Below are 16572 nucleotides of genomic sequence, written 5' to 3'. Positions count from 1 at the left end.
ATTACCTACCTCAAAAATTAATGAACATGAGTTGTGCACTCTTGTCTCCTGAGTCACGCCCCTTCTGGGAGAGAGATTTTGAGCAATCAATCAGGGTCTCAGGACTTGGACCCCACTGATCTTTTTGCAATGAGAAGGGCAGTAAAAAATGGCTTCCTTTTTAACCCTATCAGCATCCCAAGATTGTGAGTAATGGTCTTCTTTTACAGTGGCTTGTTAGGTTCTGCCCTAAGCGGGGTCTAACTGGCTGTGCCAGTGTCAAACTGATAGGTCTCATGTACAGTAATGCAGAAGTATTGTATTGCATGAGTCCAGCAATCAAAGTGAAAAATAGGAAAGTCCCAAAGTGGGATTAAGTAAAAATGTAAAAAAAAAGCTTGAGTAATTAAAACACACACAGAAAAATCCTGAAAACCCATTTTACCACAAAAAGTACAGCTGTTTTTTTACAGAAATCAACTAAAAAATGCGCACATAATGGGTATCACCGCGTCCAGAATTACCCAAAGTATAAAACTGTCACTTTGCTTATCCCATATGCTGAACTCCATAAAAAAGTAAAGAAACCAGAAATGTTGATTTTTCATGAAACTGACAAAAAATAAAAAAAAGTCATATGTAAAAAAAACAAAATTATATGACTGAAAACATCCGATTTACCCACCCCAAAAAATCCCTCAATGGCTCTGTTTGCTAAGAAATAAAAAAATTGTAGTAGTCGGAATTTCTTTATAAAATTAGAAAAACAACATAAATCTGGTATACTTAGGCAGCATTGCAAAATGTTGATTTAACAAAAACAAAAGGGGCACATTTTCTCAATGATCGCTAGAAAAAAAAAATCAGAGCTGAACTGGCACATTTCCGAGAAACAAAAAAAAACACAGTCACTCCTCCCTGCAGGCAGTCACGTGATTGTTGAGCCATTTCTGTACAAAGCTTCTCCATACTTTCTGAGTTAACGGGGAGGAAATCTCGGGGTAAGTCTTTCTCTGATTTCAACTCAATTACTAATGATCTACAGAGCCTGAACTCCAGACTGATACATTGTGCGATACTTTACTGTCAGGGCAGGAGAGAGTTAATGCTCCTTGTGTGATCAGATCAGTAAACTGACACATTGTATCCATCCCTCAGCTGTATATGGTCTGTACACTCAGGGTGGAAACAGCAATGTTATCATCCACTGACAGGAAGCGGGGGTCCTGGAAATAGAGAAAAACTTAAAAGTAAAGCACAGTTCATACATCCACTTAATAAACGTATGCATAAGATGGTCCGTTTTTACTATGGTTTTCTGATGGCCGTCAATGCCTACGTGTGTACCATCCATGCTACATCCGTGTGCTATCTGTGTGTACCATTCGTGTGCCATCCATGTGACACGGATCGGAATAGAATGCAGAAAAAAAATGACAGAGTTTTAGGTGTTAAAGATGTGCAAAGACAGAGATAGATTAGATAGATAGATAGATAATAGATAGATAGATAGATAGATAATAGATAGATAGATAGATGATAGATATGATAGATAGATAGATAGATAGATAGATAGATAGATAGATGGTAGATAGATAGATGATAGATATGATAGATAGATAGATAGATAGATATCTGTGAGATATAATTTGTCCCTTGTGTGTGTTGCTTACTGTACATGTATTGACCTAATAAATAAATAAATGAAAAAAATGATGTAGGGTTCCCTCCCACTTTTGATACCCAGCAAAGGTAAAGCAGACAGCTGTGAGCTCATATTATCAGGCTGGGAAGGTCCCTGGTTATTGGGTCCTTCCCAGCCTAAAAATACCAGCCCTCAGCCACTCCAGAAGTGGCATATCACATTAGATCCACCAATTCTGGCACTTCGCCTTTGCTCTTCCCGATTGCCATGGTGAGTTGGCAATCGGGGTAACGGTAGTTGGGGTTAATGTCAGCTGTGATTTTGGACAATTCACAGCTACAACAAGTCTTGGTGTTAGTGACGCGCCCCCTGGGCCGTGTGTGGGGGAATACCCGGAGCCGGGTCTTTGTGTAATGCTGGGGGTTGTAGTCTCCGTGGCGGCGACCCGTTCCCGTGGCTCAGGGTGGTCAAACCAGTGGCGGATCTGTTTATTTGGTTTTTAATGTTTAAATGTCCGACTACGCCACCCGTGGATTGCGGTCACTGAGAACCGCCGCTGCGGGGCAGACCGCTGAGGCTGATGTTGGGTGCGCAGCAGAGGGTAGTATAACTCCCCACAGGAGGAGTATAGCCTCAGGGCAGCGTGTGTAGATGGTGAGGGTTGTGATGCACGGGCGCAGCAAAAATGACTCAGAGTCCGTGCAGTGCAGTTCAGGGTCTTTACTGTTGGTAATGAAGAAAGCCCTGCCGGGAGTATTGGCTAACATTAGAGGCCTGGTCAGTCTGTGAGCGAACAAGAGTCCCCCTGGCCAGGTGGAGGTGTAAGCCTTCCCGTCTGACTGCACTCTTCCTGGCTACCCTGCTGTAGTCATGTAGTAGCCCACGTCCCTGAGTGTACCGTGTGGTGCTCACCCATATGGCTGGTGACTTGGGGCCTTTGGTTCCTTCCGCTCCTCGATGGCGGTGCCGGTCCCTTGCGTGTGACTGAGCCTCCGGGCTTTCTACGGCCAGAGGACCTGAAATCCCCTGCCAGGTGGTTTCTGCTGCTGGATGTGAATATCCTCACAGCCTCGGACTCCGGTGTCCGGTTCTCTGCGTCTTCTGCCAGGATGAGTTCTCTGCTCCAGTCCCTGGCCTTCAGCTCCTGGCTCCTGCAGAGGTCCTTGCTGCTGCTCTGTCCCTTCCTCTGGAACTAGACTGTCTAACCCCGCCCCAGATCCAGTTTATAAAGGGCAGGTTCCTCCCCTACCTGGACTGGGGCAGGAGGCGTTGCATGCAAATGTGCTCCTGACCAGGAAAACCCATGCTCGCTCTCAGACATGGTATTTCTACCACTGTGGCAACCAGACCCCTGGGATGCCACATTAGCAATGGAGATGCTTCTATCAGACACCCCAATTACTAACCCAGTAATCAAAAAAAAAAACACAAACAAAAAAAACTTTATTTAAGTATATACTGCTCGACACTGCCTCGTTCACCAATTTATTAAAACAAAATCCCACGCAGGTCCGACGTAGTCCAGGGAATCTGATATAGTCCACAAATGGAAACATGAAATACATAAAAAGAGAGAAAGAAAAACAAGACACTGTCCATTGTTCATCAGTTTATTATTAAAAATAGTCTGATGTATTCCACTGCTTCCCACGACGTTCCCCGAATTCGGCTCATGCTGCGCTCAGCAAGACCCAGCGGCTCTGAACAGCTGTATCACTACTGATATCACTGTTCATCAGACTCGCTGGCTCACGCTGGGCTTCACGAGACCCAGCGACTGTGAAGATCGGTGATGTCAGTAACGGTACTGCTCTTCATAGTCGCCGGGTCTGATAAACATCTCTCCATTACTAACACCAGGGCTTGATTTCAGCAGTGTTTTTGGACAATTCACAGCTGACATCAACCCTAACTACCATTACGCCGATTGCCACCGCACCAGGGCAATCAGGAAGAGCTGAGGCAAAGCGCCAGAATTGGCGCCTCTAATGTGATGTGCCACTTCTGGGGTGGCTGCGGGCTTGTATTTTTAGGCTGGAAATGGTCCAATTACCATAGACCTTTCCAGCCTGATAATATCAGCTCTGAGCTGTCTAGTTTACCTTTGCTGGTTACCAAAAATGGAGGGGACCCTACGTAGTTTTTTTCATTCATTTATTAAATAAGTTACCGGAAACATGGATGTGTGAAATGCAATTATTGACTTTTTTATTTGAGTCAAATTTATCAAAATACTTGTGCCTTTTTTCAAATTGTCTTTTGTGGTTTATTTTCCTGATTTTTTACGTTAATGTGGCTTTTCCAAATGTTTTAGAGAAGTTTGTGAAATGTGAGTTTTCGACTTTTTTAAGAAGTCACAAAATTTGTTGTCTGTTTAGTAGTCATGTCTACAGTGGTACCAGATGCGGGAGGGGTTGTGGTTATCTCTCAGGTGAGACCACTAAATGATCAAGGAAATGGACCTGAAGAAGGAGAGACCGGTGATGCTTCCGCCAATATGCCCAAAGCAGTTCTTGCATTTTACCGTGGAGAACCTGAAGTTCTGGGGGTAAGTCCATGTCATATAGCTGTTAGTAGAGATGAGCAGCTCATGGAATATCTAGTTTACCTATAGGAGAATAGTGTGTATATAGTACATAATATTATTGGGGAAAAAAAGACACATATCCGTCAAATGTAACCAAGGGTCGAGAGAGGATATTGAATGAAGGGAAAGGGTACAAAAGTACAACCATAATGAATCAATAAGATCCAAAAGAGTAAATTTTCCCTCCTGATCCCGAGTGTTGAACAGATATTTAGAAAAGGAAATTTATAGATTAACATAAGAATTTAGGTTATTTTATTTTGAGAAATCATCAAAGTTATTTTCAAAAATATCAGTAGTTCCCACTGCGACCAACTCCACTGAGTAATAGTTCTCATGGTAAAGAAGGATTATACCCTTCTGAGAGCGTCCTCTTTTTCTGTTTAGGGGTTTTCCACGTAACTGCTTTTGACCATACTTTTTTTGTATTGGGACATTTATGTACAGTGGGGAAAGTAAGTATTTAATACACTGCCGATTTTGCAAGTTTTACAACCTACAGTAGAGTTCACAATAATAGCAGTGTGTTCAGAAACATGAGTTAAGCACAAAATCTTTAACTAGTTTTTATTTCCATGCATTGGGAAGATTGCACATTGTTTTCTAATTCAAAACATGAAGGGAAATGTATATAAATTTTAACTACTTTATGGAAAATAACAAAAAATGAACATTGGGTTGTTCTAAAAAATAGCAGTGTCTGCATTTGTCTTTACAAACTCACAATATGTACTATCTTTTTTTTGAGGATTTAGCATTCTTGTGAATCACTAACCTAATATTTAGTTGTATACCCACAGTTTTTTAGAACTGCTTCACATCTATGTTGCATAGAATCAACCATCTTCTGTCCCCTGTCAGCTGTTATTCCAGCCCAGGATGCTTTGATTAATCCCACAATTTTTTGGCATTTGTTGGCTTTGCCTCAGAAACGGCATTTTTGATGTCACCCCACAAGTGTTCAATCAGATTGAGGGTCGGTGATTGGGCTGGCCACTCTATAACCTGAATTTTGTTGGACTGGAACCAAGATTTTGCTCGTTTACTGGTGTGTTTAGGGTCATTGTCTTGTTGAAACACCCATTTCAAGGGCATATCCTCTTCAGCTTAAGTCAACATGACATCTTCAAGTATTTTAATATATACAAACTGGTCCATGATCCCTGGTATGTGGTAAATAGGTCCGGCATCATAGTAAGAGAAACATGCCCATATTCTGTCCATCCTGCTGTCCTTTACAAACCCCGCAGACATTTTTCTTCTCCCCCCTCTGATATAAACTAACCCCTCTCTACTAAACTATCAATTCTATTATTTTCTCCATTCCCTCCCCTTTTGTCACTCGTTTATATACTCCTCTGCCCCTGCTAGTATTCTCCCCCAGCACAGCAGACCACCTATCTTCCACTGCATATTATCAACAGAACACAGATTGGGCCACAATAAAAAGTCAGCCCCACCATCCTCTGCTTGACAGTCAGCTCTCTCTCTCTATTTAGTCAAGTCAGTGAGCTGTCAGTCAAGCAGAAGGAGGTGGGACTGGGCGGAGAAAAGCGCCAAGGAGGAAGGGACTTGGGAAGTGCTTTGACACTCTGAGAGCACTTAAGCCTAATTTGCATATGACTTAAAACACTGATTTTTCACTCAGGGAGCAACAGAATGCCTAAGTAAAGATGAGGATGACATAATCTTTCAGAGATCAACATGACCATATAAACAGCTTTGGGGGTTGGATCATTTTGACATATTTCATTCGCAGAGGATCCGTCAGCAGGAGAAAAGTAACCAGTTTTTGCTCTTATTTTATTCCCACTGCTCGTCTGAGTATTCTATTATTTCTCTTTTTTTTAATCTGCCATACAGCTCCAAAGATATGAGGCTTTTAATTTATTGATTATTTTTATATTCTTCACTAAGGGGGCATGGCTCACAGGATCCTCTGGGGCGTGTCTTTAGGCTCTTCTGCATTATTGTCATATTAAACACGCCCCCTAGGGGAAGACCATAAAAATTAACACTTACTAAGAAGTAAGTCTGGAACTGCTTGGCGGATTTAAAAAAGAAAAACAACTGAATACTCAGGGGAGCGTTAGGGATAAAATAAGAGCAAAAACTGGACACTTATGAGTTGGTGACAGGTCCTCTTTAAGATATCTTAATAGCATTAAGTTAAACTTCTGTGACTGACTATCAAGATGGTTATTTTTCGAGTTAAACTTAGCTATACCTGTACATGGAGATATGTACAGTGCTTGGCATAAATGAGTACACCCCTTTGAAAATCAATACCTTACTGAACACAAGAACAATTTCCAATATTGTTGACAAGACTGAGTTTCATAGACAATTTTTCTAACCAATATCATGAAAGTAAGGTTAATAATTAGAGATAAGCGAACCTGAACTGTAGAGAGAGAGAGATTCTGTGGGGGGTACTCTGCTTCCTTTGGCAGCCCCCTAGGTCTTTCCATGACCTTTTACAGCACCAAAATTCGAGTCCCCATTGACCTCTATTGGGTTCAGGTTCAAGTTCAGGTTGAGTTCTGGTACCTGAACCATACTTTGGACAAAAGTTCGGTCGAACCCGACGAACCCGAACATCCATGGGTCCGCTCAGCCCTATTAATAATATATATTTTCATTACAATATTTTTTTTTTCTTTTTGGTGTTTTTTTTACATGATGAATTTGCAGTCTTTGAATGGTACATTCCCGTATGTAAATAGGTGTGATTTACCCGGTGACTATCATACATACATTTGGATTTCTTATTGTAGTTTCCGTTATATTAGACTTTTATTAGGTTTTCAACCAAATTTGCCATTTTTTATTAATTGGATCCTTTTTTCTCCAGTTTGTTTCTGTGGGTTTATATAATTAGAATTTTATAGCCTAAACTTTAGCTTTGCTCCTAAGACTTTTCATTGGGGTGTACTAATTGTTGCAACATGGTCTTGAATGAACTTGTTCGGAAAATTTTTTCTTTTGGGTGCGCAAAATAACAAATCTTGTGTGCAACCAATGGTCCACAATTGGGACTATTTTGTAGTATGGTATCCCAGAGAAAATGCTTATTCTGAAAGGAAAATAAAGGTTTGCTGACAAATTTGTTGGGGTGTACTCATTAAGGGCTCTTTTAGGTCTGTGATAGTTCGGTCTAATGTCGGATCGCAATGCATGGGGTGGCCGTGGCCGCACATCTCCTGACCGGAGCATGACGGCCTCATAGTAATATATGAAGCTGTCTTGCTGAGGTCAGGAGATGTGCATTGAGATCCGACGGAATATCATGGACATCTGAAACAGCCCATATACTGTGCACTATATATTTTTTTGTACTTTCACTTGAGTGTCTCCTATTCTTATACTATTAACGCGATGTGTTTCTCTTATTTTTTTAGACAACCCAGATATTTGCTGGAATCGTCCTTATATCCTTTGACATTGTTATGACAATAGCCATTGCAAATACTTTTAATAATGTTGGATTTCTAGTCTATAGTGGTGCCCCTCTATGGTCTGGAATATTGGTAAGATATTCGTAGTTCACACAAATGTCCAGTTACCGGTATAATGCTGACCTGCTATTTATTTCCATTGCTTTTTGCTGAATTTTAGCTTAAACGCAAGAGCTGTGACTATAGCATAAATGATCAGTGACGACGGTATAAATCCCGTGTCTACAGGGAGGGACACTGCTTCGGTCTCAGTATTGGTTCTGGTTGCTTTTCTCTCCCTTCCCAATGAAGCTCTGCCTCTCCTGATCGGCTGCTGTGTATTATAACAAGCCCACCACAAACTCATTAAAGGGAGTCAGCGCACAGAGAGCAGATCTCTACCCCAAGAAAGGGAGAAATAGAATATAAGTTACTAAATCATCAGTGAGAAAAAAATAATCACACATAGATGGAGGTAAATGAGTCTTACGATGGTGGATCCTGGAGGATTGCTTCCAGTTTAATAAGCGTCTGATAGTAGCCTGTACATGAATGCAGGAGGGGGGCGCTATATGAGGCATAGAGTTACCTACCCCACCAGATACCTTATAGGGCCAAAAGATTCTTCTGACACATAAAATATACTCAAAAAAATAAACCTAAAATAATAGGGACCCTATAACAGATTTTGCATTGAGATTTGAGACCATGAATTCAGGCGCCAAACTATCAATCACCGGACCAGCACCACAGGAAAAATAAAGCACTACACAATTAAAGGGGTTATCCACTACTGGGACATCCCCTTCTCAAACTAAATGTTTGCCCCGTGTGACAGATTCACTGGTGTTAGATATAGCTGTTAGCCTGTGTGAACTGAAACCTACAAACTTTCTACCAGCATGTTATATGCTGGGGGTTAACTCACTTAAAGGGTGTGTTTTTTTGTGAATGGCAAAGAGGGTGGGAGGCCATTCCCCTACCTCCCCTCATGGTGTGGCTGAGCAAGCTGAAATGCTCAGTCACTGTTTTTTTTCTGTAGTGTGTGGTCTGGAGAGTGAAGTCTCCAGGCTGTGTTAGGTGAGACTTCACTGTGCTACCTGGAGCGGGTAAAGCCTCGCTCGCTAATAGACTCTGTTATACTTTATCTTTTGTCTTCCTGTTAACCCCGAGAGGGCCTGTTTATTTTTATGGGATGCTGCTGGAGTTTATGCCACACAATAAACCAGCAGGAAGTTAACCCGAACCATGTGTCCTGTGTCTGCCTCTAGAGAGCTGAGCAAGTCGCTTTACCACACCCGTTAAAATAAAAGACCTATACTCACCTCCCGTGCCAGCATCTTTCCAGCGGTATCAGCACTTGCGTTCCTGGGGCTCACGTGAGGTTGTTATGTCACGTGAGCCCTGTGCCCATTGCTGGCTCCATAGTCTCCTCCTTCGAATGTTTAATCAAGAGGAAGTGAACGGCCAGCCTCAGCTCTCACTTCCTCTTGATTACTTATACATCATCTGAAGGCGAGGACAGTGACCCCAGCACGGATTGGGTGCAGGGCTCATGTGACATAACAGCCTCATAGGAGCCCCAGGACCGCAAGGAGTATAGGTGTTTTATTTTAATGGGGAAAACATTCAGATTGAGAAGGGGTTGTCCTAGTAGTGAACAACCCCTTTAATATTGACTCCTTGTGTAATGTGCTTGGTCATCGGGAGTAATAAATGCTGTCTGTAGCACTCTCTGCTCCACCTATTGATGCCCCTTATTATTATTACGGCATGAACCCCTAGGGGACATCCACCATGTATGTATGGTAGGTGTAGGCATGAGATGTATGGGGCACCTTAACACCTTAGTTTCCAGTTGTGCTGTCATTTAAGTGGTTGGATACAAAGCATCAGAGATCACTTATGTCACGGTGCGATTGTCTACAGAAGACCACTTTGGCACCCCTGTGAAGGATATATTACAGCTCACTACAATATAAACAGCCTACAATAAGTTGTACAAATTATCAAGCAGGTTTATTTCCCCCAAGACTAATAAAAAAAATAAAAAAAAGTTAAATTGATAGGCACTGATCTGCAGTACCCAGCAGTAGCCACTATAGAATTGATGGAGCTGTGCTGTTCAGCCCTACAACTGTCTACATCTGGCCTCAGCAGAGAACCGCTGATCGTTGCAGTGTAGGACCTCTAATGATCTAATATTCATGACCTATCCTATGGAGGAACATCAATATCATGAGAGTGAAACACTGTTTAAAAAAAGATAAATCTACTAACACCAGAAAAGCCCATGGTTGAGAGTAGGGAAATAAGTGGACCCTGTAAGGGCGCAGTCAGACGGCCGTATAAATCAGACTGAGATTGGAACACAGTATTCGGACTGGCCGGTGGCTCTCTTGACCTGAGCGTCACAGCTTCATTTAGTTCTATACAGCTGTCACACTTGGGTCGGGAGAGCCGCCGGCCAGTCCAGACATTGCGTTCTGATATCAATCCGATTTATACGGCCATGTGACTGCGCCCTAAAGAGCACTCATATAACCTTCTGCTAATTGTCTCAGTTCATCCATCTCATATATCAGATAACTATTTCTCCCTTTAGGCAATGGATTTAGGAAAAGAGGACCGAGGGTGACGCAGGATGATGGATCCACATATCACATTTCGTTCTATTTATGAACTCTATTTGCTTGATTTGTAAAATAAAAGTTACACTTATGTCGTGTTCATTTTCCTAGTTTATTGTTTCCGGATCTCTGTCGGTGGCGGCTTCAGTGAAACCAACGGTCGGAAAGGTAAGAGACAAGTTTGGTAAAAAGTTTTTAGAAGGCTTCTCCACAGCTTCTTAGCCACGGCCACCGTACACGGCGGCCGCATGCTATCACTATATGGAGCGCGTTCGGAAAAGTAGCCTTCTTTGTGCTCACATAGTAAGTAACTGATGCATCACATGGGTTCCGATCAGCTGCCATGGCAGGAATGGAGTGCCCATTAGAATGGATATTCATTGTCTGTATGACTGCCGGAGCCAAGTACAACCCTCAGTTATCACCAGCAGTCCCATAGTCAATGGATGGATTGCGCCTCAAGGAGCAACAAGTTACAACTTGCCCAGTTGGAAATAACCCTTTAATAACACAACCCTTTAAATAATGAATGTTGCTTTGTGTTTTAGGTAAAGTCAAGCTTGGTGATGAATATCATCACTTCTCTAGCTGCATTTTGTGGAATGATTATGGCTACAATGGAGGTTTCCTTTTTATCAACTTTTACCCCATACATTCTGCGGGAATCATATTGTTCATATTATAAAAGTGATAGCCAATGTCTAGGAATCTTTTCTTCTTTGGTAAGAATCATCTTCATGTTATTATGTTAAAACTGTGTTTATAACAACCTGTCTCATTGTAGTTGTTATGAACAATACTATTTAAGGGGTAAGTATGAGTTTAGAAAAACATGGCAGCTAGAAGTATCATGTAATGGTTTTCTGAGCATCTTATGGAATTAAATATCTTGAAGAGATCTTTGTTAACGGAACACATTCACAGTAAGTCGTTTTTACATTGCTGTGCATTATTTTCATTCTTTGTAGCTTTTTTTCACCACCTTTTCAGGTGAAATTCACCTGAAAAAAAGACATTATGTGCACATACAATGGTATGAAAATCTTCTTTGAGTGTCCATATAATGACCACTGGATCTAAATCTAGACAGTGAGTATATTACACACTGTTAGGATTTGGTATGCTGCAGTGCTTAATCTTATAATTAATGCATTTACAAATATAGATGTAGTAATCCTTAACTTAACTAAAAAGGCAAAATACTTTATTAACATAGCCATGTATCACAATATCTGACAAATTATGGATTGTTACATGTGCACAGGATCACAAACAATAATAGTACATGAATACATCACCAGAACCACCAACAATATAAAAATACATCACCAGAACCATAATCAGTACAAGAATACAGCATCATACTCACCATCCGTAGATGAATACATCACCAGAATCATCATCAGTACATGAATGCATCATCAACAGCACCATCAGTACATGAATATAGCAACAGAATCACCATCAGTACACGATTATATCCTCAGAACCACCATCGGTATATTAATACAGAACCTGATCCACCATTATTACATGAATACAGTACTAGAGCCATCATTAGTACATGAATACAGCACCAGAAGCACTATCAGTACAAGGATTTATCATCAAAATCATCATCAGTACATGAATAACGCTCCTCAACCACCATCACTATAGGAATACATGAACAAGCTTAGTACAGCAATCAATTGCAATTTCAGGTCGGCTTCCGCTCCATATACAATAGTATTGCATTAACCTACCACTCCCAGTATATCTTTTGCAAAGGTAAGAATATACTGGGAGTTGTTATTAACAGCCATCATCAGATAATGCATCATACAGGAACCACAGTACTAATGAGATGTAGTCAAAATCACAAAACATTTACATCCAGGTATGTAATAGGTGACTTCTCTCAATGGAGTTGTCCTCTTTCTTTTCTTCTTCATCTTGTCCAAACGCAATGATGACTTTTCACATCCGCAGCTCATCTTTTCAGACTTCCCTCTTCTCCGGTCTTCAGCATCTCATCCCGATACGGTGCCCTTAAAAATAACTACGTCGTTATAATGTCTCTGAATACCAATATGTGCACTATGCTGTGCCCCTATATAAGAAAAGTGCCTCTCACTGTGCTCCTTGCACAAAATATGGACACCACACTGTCCCTCTTATGGTATATGACATCCACACTGTACTATCCTCTATCATAATATATTTCCTTCAAACCATCCCCCACCCCTATGAACTATAACCGCCACTGCCCGACCTTGTTAGCTATAATTGACATATATTTTCTGCCATTATTAGCTATAACTGCCACATTGTCTGCTCTTATTAGGTAGAACTGTCACACTGTCTGCACTTATTAGCTAGAACTGTCACATTGTCTGCCCTTTTTAGCTAGAACTGACACAGTGTCTGCCCTTATTAGCTAGAACTGCCACATTGCCTGCCCTTATTAGCTAGAACTGTCACATTGTCTGCCCTTATTAGTGAGAACTATCACACTGTCTGCCCTTATTAACTAGAAGCGCTACATTGTCTGTCCTTATTAGCTAGAACTGTCACATTGTCTGCCCTTATTAGCTAGAACTGTCACATTGTCTGCCCTTATTAGCTAGAACTGTCACCTTGTCTGCCCTTATTAGCTATAACTGCCACAGTGTCTGCCCTTATTAGCTATAACTGCTACATTGTCTGCCCTTATTAGCTAGAATTGCCACATTGTCTGCCCTTATTAGCTAGAACTGCCACAGTGTCTCTATCTTAAGTGTGACCCCCAACCACCCACTCAGCCCTTTCCATTCTGGGCGTTTTTTCACATTGCCCCTTCTCTATACTTTGCACTCACATTTTGCTCCTCTTATACTGCCCGCTCTCTATACTGTGCCCTCTCCTCACACTTTCTCCTTTCTCCAATGCTACACCCTTTCTATTGTGCCCCCTTCTCAAACTTTTTCCACCATACTGTCCTCTCACGCTGTCCCCAAACATTTCTGTCACCATCTACAATATACATTAAGAATAAAAGCAGGAGCAGGACCCCTGTAGATTAGACTTACAGGAGCTTTTTTGAAATCCCACACCCATGATATACTCATCCAATACCTTTTTTGTCCTTCTGTCCATGAATGATTGGGTGATTTAGAGCAGGGATCCTTATTCCCCTTCTACGGGTGAATCAGCAGCCAGATGCATGTGCGGCATACGTGCCTACAGTGTACATTGTCTGGCTGTACTCCCAGGGCAGATGGATTAGCTTTCAATGACCGTATGGATTTTTGGCTTTTACTTCTGTTTTCTCCTTAAATTGCAAAAAAAATATAAAAAAATAACACATGGCTCTGCATTGCAGCCGATTGCGCAAAATGAGATTTCTAACCAAGACTATTTTTTTTTGTCTTTCAGGATGTCTATTATGGTTTTTTATCATTTAATTTAATCCTTTTTGTGCTGATATTTTGCATTTCCATATCCACAAGTGTATTTGGCTGTAGAACTGTCTGCCGATCATCTTTTCAAGAAATAGTAAGTTGTCAATTTAATAGTCTACTTTACAGCTGAGCAAAAAGATTTGCAGGACCGTGTTCCGGAGTCCACATCGGTACTCCATGGTACCTGGACCAGGACAGTGTGAACTTCCTTGGTCACAGCCTGCAAATATTTTTGCTAAACTCTAGTCTACTTCATTCGTAACCTCCAGCAATTTAAGTGGCTGAAAAGTTAGATCTCATGCATATATAAAGCTGTGAGCACATTCCTAGTACAGTGGCACCAAAAGTCTCTGATGAAGGGCAATCACCCCGAAACATGTGTCTGCAAATGGAATGTCTGTTTTTTTCTTCTTATCCTAAGATAAGGCTTGTTAAATGGTCAACATTGACTTTAAAGGGGTTGTTCAGGCTTGTGGATAAAGTCTGCAGTCATTCTATGTGACTGCAGACTTTTGAATCCTCACAGCGTGCACACTGCATGCTGTCAGGATTCTCCGGTGTCAGCAATGGGAGTGGATGGTAATGTGACCACTGTATATGCGATTTACATGCTTCAAGGAATATTCTGACTACATGTGTCTGGCTTTGAGCAATACTGTGCATGTCTAGTCGGCATGTGACCTTATGTATGGAAATACTAGCAGTCACACTATCATCGGCTCCAGGTAATCCTGACAGTGCACAGTTTGCACGCTGTGAGGATTCACAAGTCGGCAGTTGCATAGAGTGACGGCAGACTTTAAACCCAAGCCTTGACAACCCCTTTAAGGATAGCTTCATCCAATAGGTGGCACTAGAGTTCTAGTTGACTTTTTCTTTAAAGAGGATATTTGCACAACGCTTCATTCAAACTATGGATTGGGTTGTCCATGCTATGGCAGGCAGGGGGAAGCTGAGCAATCTGAGAAACCCATGAGCACTCTGAGTACTAAAAACTGAGAAAAAAGTATATAATCATCAAGAAAAGCTAATATGCTGAATGTTGTGTCTGGTTGTGAACACAAGGACTTTTAGGCAAAAATGTATTAAAGATTGTTCTGCAAAAATTTATTTTATTTCAGAGTGTGGTCATCTATCAAACCACGTCCTCAGTTGTATCTGATACCACCAGAGATGTCCCTCCTGACTCCACCGCGGCCTTCTCATCCACCTCAATGACACAAACATGAAGTCGTTGATCTCTGTGATAGACCAGAGGCAAGAAGAATACAGATCAAAGTCAATGGCACGATCCTTATAGGCAACCTGTGACTTTAACATTTCTACTAACTGGGCAATGTATACCGTCCCAAACATGTAATTATCAGTAGCCTATATATTGTATGGACTCACCAATTACAGTATGTACTATCATTAACATATATTCTGTTTTGTACAATATTATTTCTTTGTTCATAAATTATAAAGTACATCAGAGTACATCTCCAGGCTTCTATCTTTTTTTAAGTTTGTTTCCTTTATTTTATGTGCAGCAGTTGTCTGATTATTATTCATTTTTCATACATTGACTATTTGTCCGGCATTTTCAGCCAATTTGGAGAACTTCAACTGCAGTGTAAAGCATGGGGGAGAGATTAAGCTGTTGCCTGAGCTTTGTATCATGTGTTGAATGGTCAATTTGAACAAGCAGAGCTACAGGGTAATACACAGGAGAGAGACTAATTGTTTTGTGGCATTCGGGCTACAGGGTAGCTAGGATTTCGTCATAACTGTTCCATATTCTTTATTTATTCACTAGGAGGCACAGAATGCTTGATTGTTGCAAACCGGTCACCGATTAGCACAATAAACTTCAGGGTTGCTGAATATAGCCATTAGGGCTCATTCAGACTTCCGATTTTCACATACGAGCGCTATCCGTGGTTTTCACGTATAGCACTCATACCTGTGATAGTCTATGGGGCCATTCACATGAATGTGACTTTTCGCAGACCAAGCGGAGAGGATTGGATCAAAATTGGCAATGCAAGTCTATGGGTCCGTGAAAAGATCGGACTGCACTGGGATGACATCGGAATGCAGTCAAATTTTCACCGACTGTCAAATAGCAGAAGGTGGAGAAACTTTTTTTTTCTCTCCACGTATGAGAAATACTTATGACACTCAGACCAAACTCTGATCAAAATAATCGGTCCGCTTTTCTCGCATGTGAAAAAAAGAAACGTCTGAATGAGCCCTTATATATAGGCATAGTACAGAAAATGTTGCTGAACTTAAACGTGGATTTTCTTCAGCGGTTCTGTGCCTGGACTGGGATTCATGTGATGCTCCACTAGTAAACCAAGCCGAGGGCTGCAGACGGAGTGGCTAGCTGTTGTGTCCAATGCTTCAGTGTCGCTGTGAGTACTCGGAGGCCAGGCTTTACCCTACTCTCAGCATAACTCACCTAGGAGATACCAGGTCCTGGAAGTCTACATTGAGGGATGGATCGATAGATAGCAGTGGCGTACTGCTAATAGCGGCAGATCATGCAGCTGCTATGGTGGCCATGAGTCGGGGTGCCAGCGCCGGCACCGCCCCTCCCCACCCAGCATCACACTTTCAACTGCATCGAAATCCTAGGGCAGTTATTCTATTTGGAGGGTTGTGTGTGGGCCATTATACTGTTTGGAGGGCTGTGTGTGGGCCATTATACTATTTGGAGGGCTGTGTGGGGGCCATTACACTGTTTGGAGGGCTGTGTGAGGGCCATTACACTGTTTGGAGGGCTGTGTGGGGGCCATTATACTGTTTGGTGGGCTGTGTGGGGAGCAATTATACTGTTTGGAGGGCTGTGTGGGGGGCCATTATACTGTTTGGATGGCAGTGTGGG

General features: G+C 41.7%; 1 protein-coding gene across 2 annotated transcripts; it reads left to right on the top strand.

Annotated features, from left to right (window-relative positions):
• Positions 1 to 856: 856 nt before the first annotated feature.
• Positions 857 to 15181, top strand: LOC141172498 (membrane-spanning 4-domains subfamily A member 4A-like). 2 transcript variants are annotated; one of them, XM_073656765.1, is made up of 7 exons: positions 857 to 980; positions 4003 to 4172; positions 7613 to 7741; positions 10390 to 10446; positions 10827 to 11000; positions 13675 to 13794; positions 14822 to 15181. In XM_073656765.1, the coding sequence occupies exons 2-7, from the start codon at positions 4008 to 4010 to the stop codon at positions 14927 to 14929; spliced, it is 753 nt and encodes a 250-aa protein (XP_073512866.1). In that variant the 5' UTR covers positions 857 to 980; positions 4003 to 4007; the 3' UTR covers positions 14930 to 15181. The 2 variants fall into 2 exon arrangements, with proteins under 2 accessions (XP_073512866.1, XP_073512867.1); XM_073656766.1 differs by having other exon boundaries at positions 864 to 980; positions 4006 to 4172.
• The last annotated feature ends 1391 nt before the right edge of the window (positions 15182 to 16572 follow it).

The sequence above is a fragment of the Phyllobates terribilis genome, unplaced genomic scaffold (genome assembly GCF_046119375.1).
Source record: "Phyllobates terribilis strain yellow unplaced genomic scaffold, ASM4611937v1 Scaffold_12__6_contigs__length_324123572, whole genome shotgun sequence".
NCBI classification, from domain to species: domain Eukaryota; kingdom Metazoa; phylum Chordata; class Amphibia; order Anura; family Dendrobatidae; genus Phyllobates; species Phyllobates terribilis.
This window is presented reverse-complemented; position numbering and strand designations above follow the sequence as displayed.

Excerpts from the sequence above, each read along its gene's own strand:
- LOC141172498 (XM_073656765.1), top strand. The coding sequence starts at position 4,008 with ATGTCTACAGTGGTACCAGATGCGGGAGGGGTTGTGGTTATCTCTCAG. Across the intron at positions 4,173-7,612 it reads GAGAACCTGAAGTTCTGGGG|ACAACCCAGATATTTGCTGG; the intron begins GTAAGTCCATGT and ends TTATTTTTTTAG. Across the intron at positions 7,742-10,389 it reads CTCTATGGTCTGGAATATTG|TTTATTGTTTCCGGATCTCT; the intron begins GTAAGATATTCG and ends TCATTTTCCTAG.